At 43.0% G+C, this 16499-nt stretch overlaps 1 protein-coding gene and 1 non-coding gene across 2 annotated transcripts; one reads left to right on the top strand and one right to left on the bottom strand.

Moving 5' to 3' along the window:
- Positions 1-208: 208 nt before the first annotated feature.
- On the bottom strand, positions 209-5393 carry cygb (cytoglobin). The gene is given in 3 exon segments (NM_001292790.1): positions 209-626; positions 2103-2334; positions 5171-5393. Coding segments are annotated over 3 exon segments (477 nt in total). The 5' UTR covers positions 5269-5393; the 3' UTR covers positions 209-479.
- An 8929-nt stretch (positions 5394-14322) lies between these two features.
- trnaa-cgc lies at positions 14323-14395 on the top strand. Its single transcript has one exon. It is a non-coding gene; the product is annotated as a tRNA-Ala (tRNA).
- Positions 14396-16499: the final 2104 nt, after the last annotated feature.

Below are 16499 nucleotides of genomic sequence, written 5' to 3'. Positions count from 1 at the left end.
GTCTCGACAACGTGATAAGGCGCTTAAGGATTATTTTTGCTATTATTACTCCCTGACTGTCCAGCGATTCAGGGCGTCCTCCCGACGTGAAAGGCGCGATACAAATGTCATGCTGTTGTTGTTGTTGCGAGCGTCGACTGTGAACGCGTTAATCGTGAAGGAAACATTCCTCGCGCAAAAATACAAACCAGACGCCGACAAAAAAATTCATCAAGAGTCGCTTCTAGTTTTATTTATTCGCTACAATCACTTGTCTTTCACGATCTAAATATCAGCGGAAACACACGACATCGCGCGGCTAAAGAAGAAGCATTCGGATCCCAGCTCAAGTTTTGTTTTTATTGTTTGCGCAGCAGTTGAGCATTTCACAATCGCATCGATAGTAATGCTTCAACAGGGGTTGAATACTAATGCATAATAATGCAACCAGGTGCTGGGGTTTGGCAGTGTGAAGCAGTTTGGACGTAGAGGCAAAGGCTCTAGGGGTAAAATCCTGCGTCTTTGTAGTGCGATTCCAAACAGGCGTAAATGACACCGAACAACTTTGTCCAGGTCCCACGGATCTCAGGCGTGAACGCGTTGCCGAATGTCTCTTCCAGGATAGCTATGATGATGTTAAATATAATCTGCGACGAGAGAAGAAAAAAAGATCAGAGCAGAAGTCTCCGATATATCCTGTCAAACGTGCGCTTTGAGACGTCTCAATGACTCGATAAGGTGCAATATCAAATGCGAGGATTATCATTATTATCATTAATTCTTAATTACAGTCATTACATTTTAGCTTTTTTTTTTCTCCGTTATATTCACCGGGAAAGGTTTGACTAAGAGCTAAGCGAGCTAAGTGTGTGTAAAAAATAAACCCCAACAAAGTAATTTTACTTTCTTGAAAGGACTGTGAACGCAAAGCTTAGGAGTGCTCTTCGCCCACATTAAAGTGAAAGGTTTTCATTAAACTGAGTGTCCGTCCTTTAACTCTTCCCTTCAAATGTTCTTCCACGAACAGGCTGTTTGCTCTGTCGGTTACGAACTTCAATAGGATGGGAAAAAAATGTCTGATGCGGCTGCTTGTCCACAGGTTAAGCTGTATTTACAGGGTGACCGAAAAGTCGTGATACCATTTACAATGTCTAATAGGTCCTAAAGAAATTATTTATATCATTTTTTTTAAACAATAAGGTAGATATCACGACTTTTTGTATATTCCAACCGACTAACGTGAAGCATGCAGTGCAAATTGAGTTCACCACAATGTAATGCTCCTTTGATATCAGCATTATAAACGCACTCTAATATTTACTCTTATAAAAATATACTCGTCTGTTAATGTTTAAGCTAGTAGGTCCGGCCAATACATTTTTCACAGGACTTTTGTGCTGGAAAAAGTGCTGGAAAAAAATCAAGTTACACACACAGTTCACAGCTAGTTCACATGTTCAACTTTTACTTCCACTTTATTAGGGACAAGTCGAGTTATTTATTTGAAAGGCGTTGCCTCTTAATGCAATAAATCCTTTGAAAGCGATTTGCAATTACTCTCTTAGAATACAGAATGGTTGTGAATTGTTATGAGATTGAACACGAGTATACAGCATCACAAAAATATACTATATTCCTCTAGACCGATTCCCTCCACTTTGCTCTCTCTTTGACTGGCTTCAGTTCTCCTCTGAAGACTTTCCTCTGAGAAGACCTTGCCCAGAGTCACCTCCCCTTTTTATTCCCAGCTCAAACGATGCCCTTGTTAAGCTCTCCATGACACTCTCCCGCGTGAAGGGTAAATGCGAGTGATTGTTGTCATTTTCAATAAGAATTATAATAATAACAAATCTGCCGTGTAATATAGAAGTAGATAATTATTTGGGGGAAGGACAAGCTTGCAGGGCTATGGGGAGAGAGAGCGCGGGGGCGAGGGATTGATTTGGAAGCTCTTTTCAAACAGCCAGGACAGATTCCATGGGCCGAATGGCCTCCTTCTATGCTGTATAATTCTATGATTCCATATTGCGCCTTTCACGTCAAGCGAATATCTCAGAGCACTTCACAGGATTCACTGTTGCGTGTAGCGTATTTTCTGGGCCAATGCCTTATCAGGGACTCACCTGAAAGTTGTGCAAGTCCACTTTATGCACATTGATGTGTCTTTCTGCCATCTTTGCAAGTAAGCTGGAAAGTTCCTCCCCGTTATCCAAGTTGGCAATGAGCTTGTTCAGAGCCGACATCACTATTTTTCCGTGTCTTTTGATCTGCGGCGATTTCTTCATTTCCTCCAGGGTCGAAATATTCTTAAAATGCTGGAAATACATCTTTGTTTCGGGGTAGTCTGTGAACATCCTGAATTGCACAAGTTACAAAGAAAGAGTCATTTTTTTTTGGGGTGGTTTAATTTCGCGGACATTTTTGAAATGAGGGGCTTATCGTAACTCAGTAGGACTTTGCAGTTCGACAAGTTACGTTCACGAAATCCACAGTGACTCCACTTGGCAGTGTATTTTGTGAAGCGCTCTGAGACGTCTCGACGACGTGATAAGGCGCTATATCAAATGCAAGGATTATTATGATTATATTAAAGTAAGTCATTTGCCGACAAAATACACAATCAAGAGTGTTCCCTGCGAAGTGCTTCATGACGTGAAAAGCACTATATTAAATGTAATATTTATCATAAAGAACGTTTCTTGAAATCAGCATTGGTGGAGGGAAATTCAAAAAATGCCTGTTGTACTGTTGTTCTCATATTCAACACAAGAGGGACAGATTGAGGTATAAAACTGACTTTAGGAGTTGAATGTAATTTGTTGTACTTCAAAGTCATATTTACTTAAAGAAAATTACCTAACCCTTCACATCCGAAGTGTGACGTCCTGTACCATGTACCTGCTCATTACATCTCGGTAACTTAGCGGAAAACATTAATCAGTCTAAAAGAGACAGCGGAACATTACAATAAACATAGGTCGTATCAGCTGGAACCATACATTTAATATGACTTACGCAAAGTATGACTTATGTCAAACACTTGAACGGGACTTGGACAGACTTTGGCGATTGTACGATTAATACAGATCAGACATGTGTATTTTACTGTATTAAAGAGCGACAGTCGGAAATACGAACAAAAGTGGAGAGGAGAATTTTACAATAAGAATAATAATCCTTGCATTTGATACAGCGCCTTATCTCATCTTTGAGACGTCTGAAAGCACTTCACAGAATAGACTGTAAAGCCAATTAATTAAAAGAGGCAGAAGAGGGAAGAAACTGATAGGATTACCACTGATAGTTTGAGACGAGGCAGAGGTGGGTAGAATTGAAGATACCCGGTAGTATGAAGGGTAAGAATGAGATGAGAGGGAAGGATGGAGAAGGCTTTGACAATGAAAGAAATGTGGAAGAGAGAGAGGAGAAAATGCAGAATAATGGAGGAAACATAATTGAGGTGAGGACCAAGGTATTGTCAGAGGAATAAGGTTAGGCTGGTGGCCAAGGTAAGGGTGTTTTGGTTGATCAAAATAATCCATTGCTTTAGGGTCCACATGCTGGGACAGAGAGAGAAAGAGAAGGGACACATTTCAGACAGAAATAAAGACGAGGGGGGCTGACAATCTGAAAGACGAACTGGAAATGCTGGAAAAAAGCACAAGGCAAAGTCGATCAACAAACGTAAATTAACAAGACTTCTGACCAGAGTTTGGTTTCGGAAATGTGACACCGGGCAAAGTCCTACGAAGAACTCAAACCGTTTACTTTTAATTGCTGTGTGCAACTTCTGCGTTTCGTTCACAGACTTAAGAGTCGATTCACTTTACCGTGAAGGGCTTTGACAAGTCTCAATGACGTGATAAGGCGCTATATCAAAGGTCCGGATAATTACCATTATTTTTATTTATTGACTCTGGCTTTACTTTTAATCGACTCTGTTTGCAAGAATGCAATTATTTGTTAAACATTTGCCCTGTGGGATGGGTTATTTTGACAGTTCCATGCATTCGAGGAACTTTGCTTCCTCGGATGCATGGAATTGAACTTCCAACTGAACGTCAGCAAGACCGAGGCCCTCCTGATTGGCTCGCGCCAACGCCTCCGCACCTCGGACGCTGGCAGCATCAGCCTCCACGGCTGCACACTCAACCTCACTGAACCAGTCAGGAACCTTGTTTGACCTGAACTGCCTCACCCCCTCAGACTGCCGAAGCTCACCCATGTTTTCATCACACCAAGGCTCGATTATGGAAACTTCCTCCTCATCGGCCTTCCCAACTCTTCCCTTCACAAGCTGCAGATCATCCAAAACTCTGCAGCTCGTGTGCTCTCATGCCCCAGGCTCCGTGACCCCATCACTCCCACCCTCGCCCGACTCCACTGGCTCCCCATCCCCCAGAGGATCAAGTTCAAGATCCTTGTCCTCACTTTCAAGCCATCCCGCCCGACCTGCCCTACCATCGGTGGCCGGGCTTTCAGTCCCTCTGCCCCCACACTCTGGAACTCCATCCCACAGTCCCTTCGCCTCGGTTCCTCCCTTGCCTCCTTCAATGCCGGTCTCCAGACCCTCCTCTTTGATCATGCCTTCAGTCGCCCTCCCATCTCTCTGACTTCCCTCACCCCTACCCCACCCCAATGCTCGGGTCCTGACCCCTGACTGTCCAGGACCTTGGGATGTCCTCCCGACATGAAGGGCGTTCTATAAATGTGATTTTGTTGTTGTTGTTGTGGTGGTTGCTTCAAAATCTTACTGATTCCTGCCCTGTCCTTTACACCTGAACCAATTTTCATCACAAAGGCAAGTTTTGCTTTCTTTAAAGAAAACAAATGGCATAAATCTGTACAAACAGTCATTGGCAACCTCTTTCTCTCTCTCTCTCTCTCTCTCTTTTTTAAAAAACAAAGTGACTTGTCAGATTTCCCACAGGGGTTCCCATTGATCAGAGTTTAACAATCAAAGAGTTGGTCAGTAAGTTATCTGATAACCCTGGAAAGTCTGTGTGATGTTCATTCCCATTGAGAGGATTCACTGCGAGTCGAGAGTGGAGCTCTTTTGTGAAATCAACTCGTGGAACTTCTGGCGAATACAGGCAATCTTGATGCCTGTGTTTTCTCACACACCCACTCGCACTCTAAATCCTGTCGCCCAAAACAAGCAGCAGTTTTTTTTTGAAAAAAACACTCCTACCTGAGTACAATCGTTCTGCCATTTTCCTCTGGATTCTCATACAACTTTTCCCAAATGAAGTGAATGTTTTCTTTGTCCGCTTCCGTGATGCCGGTCATGGTTGGTTGATGGCAATAGTGAAAGGCAGGTGTGCGAGCGCGTGACTTTCTTGTGCGATGAACCTTCTGCTTCGAAAGAGAGTCTCGAACGGGTCGCTTGCCCTGTAGCTACAAGTCACTTTTATGCACTCTACAGGTTTTTTTTTTTCTGTGGCAGCAGCACGTGTTTCCCTTAATAAATCACGCCCCGTATTGCAGTGTCTCCACCCTTGCTTCTGCACAGATGGTCTCTTCAGAAGTTAAAGGCTTTATATTCTATCGCACATGTGTTTTGTATCTGGACAATTGCAGGCCAGTAGAATAACTCACCAATAAAATCCCACCAAGTTTCGGGCGACTTGAGTGGGCAAAGAATAATGACAACGAAATAATTTTTAATAATAATAATAATAATAATAACCAAGATTTTATTATCAAAGAATTTTGTTTTGGAAAAAAAACTTTCACTTTATTTTGTGCCACAACACAAATGAATAGTTTGGTCGCCCGATCCACGACTGTTTGTGGGACGCTGCTGTGTGCAATTGGCTGCCACATTTCACCCACAAAATACAAAGCCAATTCACTTTACAGTATGTTCCAATCTGCCCGCTCCCTCCGTTCCTCGGGCTCCGCCCTGCTCCATGTCTGCCGCCCGATCCGCCCTCTCTGCCCCCACACTCTGGAACTCCATCCCAAGGTCCCTTCGCCTCGCATCCTTCAAGGCCGGTCTCAAGACCCTTCTCTTCGATCGTGCCTTCGGTCTCCTTCCCACCTCTCTGCCTTCCCTCACCCCTACACCCCCCCTCCCCCATGCTCGGGCCCCGACACCTGACTGTTCAGCGCTTTGGGACGTCCTCCCGACGTGAAAGGCGCTCTATAGATGTCATTTTGATGTTATATCCTGTGAAGGGCTTTGAGACGTCTCGACGACGTGATAAGGCGCTGTATCAGATGCAAGGATTATTATTATTACAACTTAGCTTCCAAAGCAACATTTATGTGTTGATAATGTGTTCAGAGACCTCTTTTGATGAGGGGATTGATATGGGGGGGGGGGGCGGAAGCAAAATTAGTACAACTATCATGCCCCTACATCATCCAGAGTTATCTTATGTATTCCCCCTCCTATACCAGAGGTTTATCTTATATTAACACACAACAACAAATTGATTTATATATTGAGTGGTTTAAGTATCTCGCTTTTACTTAGACTTGTTGAACCGATTTGCTTGGTTTATTTTTGTGTCAGACCCATTCGGTTGTTTTATGGATACAACACAGACACAGACAGCCTCTACTGCCTCAGGACACATTTCACATGAGACGATGAAAATGCAGTCTGGGGCTCGAAAGTGTGGCAACAAGTGTGGGGGTGGGGGGAAGAAAGAGAGAGAGAGAGAAAGGGAGTGAGAAAGTCTCACTGTCTCTTTTAACTGCAATACCCACAAAATAAATCAAAGAAGTCTGTCTGGCATGGTATTCCCTTTCCAAATCTGAGTTGACTATCATTTGTTAATTTAACACTAACCCTGTAAGCTTCCAGCATACTTTTGATAAATTACACGGAATAATAAAAATAATAACAGTCCTTGCGTTTGTACAGCAATGTTCGGTTCAGTATTTCTGTGGTTACGTGAGTCAGTTTTGTCATCCTTCTTAAACACGGGTCTTAACAACAACAACAAAACTACATCTGTATAGCGCCTTTCACGTCGGGAGGACGTCCTAAGGCGCTGAAACAAGTGCGTCCGATTCTGGTCCCGAGGAACCTCACAATCGATTGCTGATCGATTCCACACTGAAGACCGTAAAAGTTTCCTTTATTCCCTCACTCCTCTCTGCCATTTGAGGTCGTGACTGAGGGTTTGATTGAGTCTTAACGTATCCGGACATATCGAGTAGCTGCAGCACCAGCTTCCAAAAGCCTCGGGGACATTGAGAGCACCTGATGGAAATCAGATAGTGACTATTATCCTATCTGATGAATACTTGTTAAAAATTACACTGGGAGCCGTCCATTGAATCACAGTCATTTCACACGTACTAATCCTGTGACCTTGCAAGTTCAGACAACATAATTGTTTTACTGTGTAATTCCATTCCATTCTGGAGCCCTGTAGCTCAGTGTTTAGAGCACTCGCTTTGCAAGTGAGAGACCTGAGTTCAATTCCAGGCAGAGGGCGAAACCTTGGGCAAGTTTCCTTACTCCACACAGAGCCTAATAATAATCCCTCCAAAACCAAAAACAATAATAAATTGGTCATTTTCAATCCACGACTGTTTGTGGGACATTGCTGTGCGCAATTGGCTGCCGCGTTCGCCCACAAATATACAGTCAATTCACTTTACAGTGTGTTCTGTGAAGCGCTTTGGGACGTCCTCCCGACGTGAAAAGCGCTATATCAAATGCAAGGATTATTATTATTTCTGAACCCCCAGCAATATGGTTTAAAAGAGGAGACACCATTTTCCCCACAAAATCTACCAGAGAACCACCCACGCCCCCCCTGCCGTGTATTTGACCGTCTCAGTTACTTTTTTTTGCTGTAATTCTGACTTTTTGCAATTACAACAATAACGTGCATTTATATAGCGTCCTTCATTCCTGGGGTGGGGGGTGGGGAGGAGTTGGGGGGTGGGGTGTGAAGATGACCGTAGGCATGGTCGAAGAGGAAGGCCTTCAAGCGTGACCTGAGAGTGGTTAAGCCAACGAAAAGCCAAATACACTTATTTCACAAATCCCATGGGCGTCATTGAGCGAAGCATCTGCATTCACAAATAGGATGAATTTTGTACTGAAGATTGCGACGTAGATTTTGCTCAGGGTATGTTTTGCACTGTAGCTTGTCTTCGCTTCTCTCGATTTCTGTAAACATTACTGTTCTCGAGGACACTTTGATAACTTTCGTGCCATTCCCCGAAGTGGTTTACAAATCTCGCCAAAGAAGTCAATGTGTCAAAATGTTATGGTGTTAATCTTACTCGGGCCTTCAGACTTTCTGCCCCCAACCTTTGGAGCTCCATTTCACTCCCTTCGCCTCACCCCCTCCCTTGCCTTCTTCAAGCCCCGTCTCAAGTCCCTCCTCTTCGACCTCGCTCGGGTCCAACTCCTTGAAGGTCCAGTGCCTTCGGACGTCTTGGGACGACGTGAAAAGGCGTTTTACAAATGTAATTTGTTGCTGTTGTCGTCACTCGGTTGTCTGGGGATAATCGTGTTGCCCAAATCAAACTCAAAACAAATGATTTTAAAAATCACACCTGACCACGCCACTTTTATGAGCAAGTTTCAATGGGAAGAAGTGAAAAATGGCAGAGAAGCAGTGTTTTTTTTTTAAAAAAAGCGTTAAGAGTCTGGTTAAGTTCTAAATATGCTGATGAGGAATTAATAAATCCAGAAAACACCCCACCTTGTGCTGTAATCTTTTATGAGCCGCTGTAATTTGATTACATAGCAACAGGAGTAGGCTCTTCAGCTTCTCAAGCTTGTTCTGCCATTCTATGAGATCATGGCAGATCTGTACCTCAAGTACAGTTACCTGCCCTCACCCTGTATCCTTAATCCCGACCTAACAAATATTCAAAAAAATGCAGTAATTGCTGGCAGTAAGAACTAGTTAATACACTTGCAGTTCTAACTGTAACATTCCTAATTCTACTGATCTGTAGGAACAGGTTTGATGGTGCCCAGAATTTCCTGCTCTCAGTATCTTACAAAAAAAAAAGGACACTTAAATAAATCTAGGACTTAACACACTGCACCGTGCTGCTAAATTGTCAGATTCGCGGTCAAAGTTAACTCAAGCTCACCATCGGGTTCAAAAAAAAAAGGGAGACAGCTGCTTAAAAAAAAAGTTACTGTAATTAATGACAGATTTCACAATGTCGAAAGAAATTGCTGACAGCAAGAACTAATTAATTCCCTTGCGGAGCTCACATTCCTGATTCCACTGTTCTGCAGGAACATGTTTGTTTCATGGTGGCCAGAATTTCCCGCTCTCAATAGTTCCTTCCAGTCAACAGGGAATTGGGTAAGCATTTCCAAGAGCGGCGAGCTTGCGAGCATTAAAACACTCTGCCCAATTTCAGAATTAAAAACATTTACTTTATTTACCCTTTGGTGCTGTGCAAAAAAAAAAAAAAAAATTGCTGTTTGGAGAGAGGCTTCAGGAAGCATTTGTCTGTTAAATGCTATGCTAAGTGGAAATTTAAATCAACCACCACAAACAACTTGCGCTCACATAGTGCCCATCACGCAGGGTAGCATCTTGGAGAGCCTAACAGCTGACTCTGAGCCAGAGGGGAAGGTGACCGTAAGCACGGTCGAAGGACGAGGTCTTCAGGTGTGATCTGGAAAAGGGGAAAGAGAAGGCAATGCGGAGTTCCAAAATTTTAGGCCAGTAGTGGCTAAAAGCACGACTGCCGATGGTAGAGCGGAGGGTACGAGGGACAAGCAGAGACAAGCAGTGGAGTGGAGGTCGGTGAGGTAGTGCTCAAGGTATGAACCCTCGTAAAATGCTGGAATGCCGGCATTGCTGAAAAAGCACAGCAAGTCACTCAGCATCCAACAACAGCAGCATTTCAGGCGTGTCTCTTTATCGGAGGTAGCATGGAAAGGATGGAGTTTCTGTTCTTTCGTACTCTCTTATAACACTGCTCGCTTTTCTTTATATTTTCTGTTTTCATTGCAGCGATAGATAAAACCGAAATCTGACATTTAAACTTCCTGTATTGCCACATTCAACAAAATATCTTTTCACCTCAGTGTATTGTTATCTGTACTAAACATGGCCGGATACGCAACTGAGTAATACAATCACAGGAATCTAGGAAATTGTATGAGTCTACAATTCAGGATGTATTTATAGAAGTATTATTTGTAGATGAATTCGGAGACATCGGAAGAAATAGAAGAAGCAGCTAAGTGTTCGGATAAACTACAAGTTCTCATCTGGAAAGAATAAGTGTTGAGTTTGAAACACTGTACTCTTAAATGTCTATTTTTGAAAACTAAATGAAAGAAAATGCATGTAAATAATAATAATACTAAGCCTTGCATTTAATATAGCGTCTTGTCACGTCGTTGAGATGTCTCAAAGCGCTTCACAGAATATATTGTAAAGTGAATTGACTGAGTATAAGTGACTCCAGTATAGTTCTTCAAAGACCTTGAAAGCATCAGCCGCTCCCAGGTAAAGAAATTGCAACGACATTGCTCATAAACTTATTCATGCAATGGGAGAGGCTGAAGAAAATGTGATCCACAAATTGCCAAGTCTCGCTAAGTAGAAAAAGATTTCTTCCATCCTTTTATTTAAACTTCTGAACCCATTCAAACGCCTTATTCACAAATCCACAGATGGAATGCATTAACAGGAAGAGACAAGGATGCTGGATTCACTTGAGAAATAGTTTGATGCTGTGATGGGAAGACGGCAAAGAGGACGATCTGGAAGGAGGATCAATTAGTCGAACATCTCCCGTATTCTACATTGCAACCTGGCGTTTAATTTTATCAGTTTTTATTCATCAAAATTTAGTCATTCAAAATTGTGAAGCCTAATTATTAATTGCTTTATTCCTGCAGGCTGGTAAATCAGTAACAAGCGGTCATAAAGCTCAGGTTCGTTACTAGAAGAGTCCAGAAGCAATGGCTTCTCCTTCGCTGTAATGTTTGATTCCATTCTCCAAATGCATATTCTCACCAATAATTCTGGTAGGATTTTTCTATTCACATTTTTGACATTTAATAATAATAATAATAATAACAATGACAATAATAATTCTTATATTTGATCTAGTGCCTTATCATGTCTCTGAGACGTCTCAAAGAGCTTCACAGGATACACTGTAAAGTGAATTGACTGATTGATTTTATGAGCGAAACGCGGCAGCCAATTGCGCACAGGAGCGTTCCCACAAACAGTCGTGGATTGAGTGACCAAACTATTTATTTAGTTATTTAGTGAAGGGATTATTATCCCTGGAAAAGCGATCCGCCAATCGACTAATGACCGGGTTCCCACTCACTGTTAGGTAAACAGAGGTGTGTGGAGTAAGAAACCTTGCCTAATGTTCGGATCCTCTTGCTTGCGAGGCGAGTGCTCTAACCAATACGCTACAGGACTCCAAATTATCGCGTCCACAAGCCTTCGGCATATTTGCCAGCTATCCACAATCTGTGAACGCTCCCTCGGCTGCATTTCAGATAAAAATCACAAAAGCTTCTGCAAGAGGTTCCACAATATAAATGTGGAATACAACAGATGTCTGAACAATTGATCTTCCTTCCAGTTTGTCCGCTTTGCATCAAACTATTTCTTAAGTGAATCCAGAATCCTTCTCTTTGCCACCCACCCTGGTAATCCGTTCCAGCTGTCGATTTGTGAACAAAGCATTTGAATGGCTTCAGCATTTGAAGTTTCACTAAAAGCATAAATTCGGAGGAGGGGGGATTTGGAGATAAGTTTTAAGGTGTTCAGAAGAACTTTTAAAAGTTACCGTAATGAAAAAGTTCTTATTCCTCTCTCCCCACATCCATTCCACAAACAAACCTACCCACCTACCACATTAAACTTAGAAAACTCAAGTTATTGTACAATGAGTCAAAGATACTCAGTGTATTAATGCATTTTGTGGCAATTTATGGGAAGCAGTAAGGGAGCTCTTGAGAACTAAGAAAATGTGGTCGAAACGTAGGAACAGGAGGCCATTCAGCCCCTCGAGCCTGTTCCACCAATCTATGAGATCATGGCTGATCTGGACCTCAACTCCAATTACCTGCCCTTGTCCCATATTCCTTGATAACCTTACCTAACAACAACAAAATTACATTTGTATAGCGCCTTTCACTTCGGGATGACGCTGGAAACAAATATCAATCCACCTCAGTCTTGAAATTGACGTATCAAACCTTGGAGAACTTCTACCCACCCACTGCCCTATTTTACCATAGAACACATTCTACAATGTCTCACTTGACACAGTTCACCAGTGGATGAATTATGTACAGTTACAGCACAATTTTGCCTTCTCCATGTAAGAATAAGCCTCGTGTTTGATTATAGAGCCTATAATGATGAACTATCTTCACCAGCTAGTGCTATCAAATAGCAAACACGGTAGATAATTTGTGCATAGCAGGTCCCTATAAATGGCCTTGAGATGAGTGACCAATTTATCTGGAGGATTGGCCACTGGGTGTAATTCTCTTGCGTTTCAAATAGGAATGATTAACATCCACCTGAACAAACAGACTGGGTTTAGGTTTAATGTCTTATCCAAAGGCAGTGCCCACAACGATACCGTGAACATGAAGAATAAACTCACAAACTTTTGAACTGGAAAGTGCTATTGACAGAGCTCGGCTGAGGTGAATTTCACTCCACCGCGTCCTTTGTAACACCAAAAACAGGAAACGGTTTGAACACCTTCGCAGAGGTTCACAAAGGAAGGAAAGAAATTTTTGATGAACCGTACCAGATCAAATAACAGGTACAAAGAAACAGCCTGAACAACAAATACCCAACATAACATAACATGTAGGAGCAGGAGTAAGCCATTCGGCCCTTCGAGCCTGCCCCGCCATTCAATCATGGCTGATCTTCTAATCTAACTCCAGCTAATAACCTGACACTGCCTTATCCCCATAATCCCTTAATCCCTTTTGCAATAAGAAATCTATCTATTTCAGTGTTGAATATGTTCAAGGACTGAGCGTCAACAGCCCTTTGGGGTAGTGAGTTCCATACATTCACTGCCCTTTGAGTGAAGAAGTTCTTCCTCAACTCAGTGCGAAAGGGTTTGCCTCTGATTTTAAGGTTGTGACCCCTGGTTTTAGTTTCTCCAACCGGGGAAAACAATCCACAACTATCTACTCTATCATTGCCCTTTGATGATCTTATAGGTTTCTATAAGATCCCCTCTAATTCTTCTATATTCTAGAGAATATCGGCCCAAATTGGTCAGCCTCTCCTCGTAACTCATCCTCTTCATCCCTGGTACTAACCGAGTAAATCTACACTGCACCCCCTCCAAGGCAAGTACATCCTTCCTTAAATAAGGAGACCAACACTGCACACAGTATTCCAGGTGTGGTCTCAGTCCCAAATGTGGCCTTCGAGTCCCAAATCTGTAATGGACATGAATTACAACACCAAAGCACAAAACCAACCCATAAAAGATTTTTTTTTGTTTTAAAACTTTTTTCCCATAAGATGGAGCAGCCTTCTGGGAGAGGGGAAAAAGAATTGTTTAGGGAGGAGAAAAGTTGCTTTCTACAAGGTGACTAATAACAAAAATAGAACCTTACCACGTGGTCAAAGCATCTCAAAGTCTTAAAAGTGTTTTTGTTGGCAAATGCAGGAGCCAATTTGTAGACAACATTGTGCCAACAGCTCTGCAGTGAATGGCCAATCTTATTTGGAAGATAGTCAACCAGGACACCAGGAGGAATTCACTTCTATTTCACACAAGTGCTACGAGATCTTTACCGTCCACCTAAACGGGCAAACGGGACCTCGGCTTACAATGCAATACAAAATGACATTTGTATAGTGCCTTTCACGTCCCAAAGCGCTGAACAGTCAGGTGTCGGGGCCCGAGCGTGGGCGAGGGGTGGTGTAGGGGTGAGGGAAGGCAGAGAGTGGGAGGGCGACCAAAGGCACGGTCGAAGAGAAGGGTCTTGAGACCGGCCTTGAAGGAGGCGAGGGAGGAAGCGAGGCCAAGGGACTGTGGGATGGAGTTCCAGAGTGTGGGGCCAGATGTTGTCTTGGCCGGAGGTCAACATTGCAGAGCTTCCCGAACACCAGCACTGGATTTGGGTGTCAGCCTAGACTGTGAGCCGAAAGTTCCCACCATGGTATGTCGCAACACCACAACATCCTGACTCCGAGGCGAGGGTGCTATAGACTCAGAAATGCACATCAGGGACCAGTGATTTACAGACTGTAAACATCTGGCTGATGCAATGTCTGAATAGATCCCGAAATTTATTTTACAAAACAGTTTTGCAAATTTGTTTATTTCGAGGGTGGCGGCGTAATGCTCGAGTCTTCCAACGTTCTGTTTAAACGGAGTCCTGTAGCTCAGTGGTTAGAGCGCTCGCCTCGCAAGCGAGAGGACCCGGGTTCCATTCCCGGCAGGACAAAACTTTAGGCAAGTTTCCTTACTCCACACGCCTCTGTTCACCTAGCAGTAAGTAGGAACCCGGTCGTTAGTCAATTAACGGATCGTTTTTCCGGGGGTAATAATTCCTTCCCCTACCCCACAAGAAAAAAAAGCGGTCACTCAATCCATGACTGTTTGTGGGACTCTGTTGTGCGCAATTGGCTGCCGTGTTTCGCCCATAAAACACAGTCAATTCACTTTACACTATATTTCGTGAAGCACATTGAGACGTCTCAACGAGGTGATAAAGCAGTACATCAAATGTAAGGATTATAAATGGAGTGATGCGGTGAGGCCATTATTCTATGAATGAATTTGTGACTTTTGCGTGTCTGTACAAAATAAATGCCTGTTTTATAGACAAGAGATGGCTTATGAGCAGGGGATCTCCACACCCATTATTTAAACTTTTATATTACAGGTGTAAACAAGTTCTAAACAAATCCAATGAAATATGATGTTGACGCCAATTGGAAGGAAGCCAGCACTTGATTCCAGTTTGTGAAAATGATTCAGCAAACTTGGGTCAATTTAGGTAATCTCCACGTGTTGGCAAAGTGCTAACACATAGGGGTCAACTGGATGTCTGATGTATGCGGAAACTGATTACCATCCTTAAGTGTATCCAAACCAAACTGAGATTTCCATGCATCATAATAAATAATAGTAATCCTTGCATTTGATATAGCGCCTTATCACGTCTTCTTGACGTCTTAAAAGCGCTTCACAGAATATACTGTAAATATGCTGGGGTTTTTTGAGGGATTATTATCCCTGGAAAAACGATCCGCCAATCGACTAACAACCAGGTTCCTACTTAGTGCTAAGTAAACAGAGGTATGTGAAGTAAGGAAACTTGCCTAACATTTCATCTTGCCAGGAATCAAACTCAGGTTTCTCGCATTCCACCTACACTCGGAAATTCCAGAGATGAATTGTTGGAATGGATTGCGTGCTCGCTCGCTCTCTCTCTCTGGAGGGACCCATTCTGCTTACCCTGTCCTGGAAAGTATTAGGTGCAGGTTGGCAATGAACCAAGGCTTGGGGACCCCCAGTGTGAGTGTGCGTTGGGAGTCTAACTAGCTAAAAGCGCATAGCTTGCCATTGATAGCACTATCTGGCAAGCTTTCCTGCTGCTTGTCCAGCTAGGACCAGCCTACCTGTTTAGGGCTGTGGTTTGCAGAGTTAACAGGAGCTGAGTGGAAACAATCTCTACCCAGGAACAATAATTCATTGTGAAAGACTTTTCAAGGTTACAATTCTTATCCGCATTTTGGAACTAGGACAGGCAAACAATGGGGATAGCTGTTGATTTGGTTCAATGAGAACACTCGTGAATACTCATGAACAACTTGCACTGATTCAGCTCTCCCAGATCGCCTTTCACGCAGGACGAACACCTCAAAAGGCTTCACAAAGACGATGGAGATTCCTTAGCTGGGAGGAAAGGAGGAGAATTTTAGGTGTCGACCCAAAGCGGAGACAACGAGAGAAGGCAAGGGACACCTGAGCATCACCTCTTAAAAAGAGTCACCAAATGTATTGTCACCAATTCTATTTGGCTGACGTTCACTATACTCACACCTATTGTACCTTCTTGCTGCGCTGCCAACTGAATATAATCTCTACCACAATCTCCTGAAAAGAACCAGTAACAACAGGTACAAGAAATACTATTGCCTACAAGCGTTTGCGACATCACAAAAGCACCCTCTACTGGCCAGTACGCTATTTCCTATTCCAAAATCCCGAGAAATCCCCTTTGCCGAATCGACACGATTTTCCACACCAAGACCGATCTCTGGATTTAGAATAATATTAATAATGCTCGCATTTGATATAGCGCCTTATAATGCTGCCACAACGTCTCAAAACGCTTCACAGGTAAAGTAAATTTCGCTGCCTATCTTGTGAGCTAAACACGGCAGCCAATTGCACCCCGAGATACTTCTGACATTGGTTTGCGGCTGATAATGTAAAAAATATTCTTTGGGTAAGCAGGTTAAAATGGCATAGAGGAGATATACCTTGAAAGTCAAGCGACCCACAGTGTTGCTTGCGGTTAACTATTACGAGACTTGGAG

The sequence above is a fragment of the Callorhinchus milii genome, unplaced genomic scaffold (genome assembly GCF_018977255.1).
Source record: "Callorhinchus milii isolate IMCB2004 unplaced genomic scaffold, IMCB_Cmil_1.0 Scaffold16, whole genome shotgun sequence".
Lineage (NCBI taxonomy): Eukaryota > Metazoa > Chordata > Chondrichthyes > Chimaeriformes > Callorhinchidae > Callorhinchus > Callorhinchus milii.
Note: the sequence above shows the minus strand (reverse complement) of the source record. Positions and strands in the feature narration are given on the sequence as shown.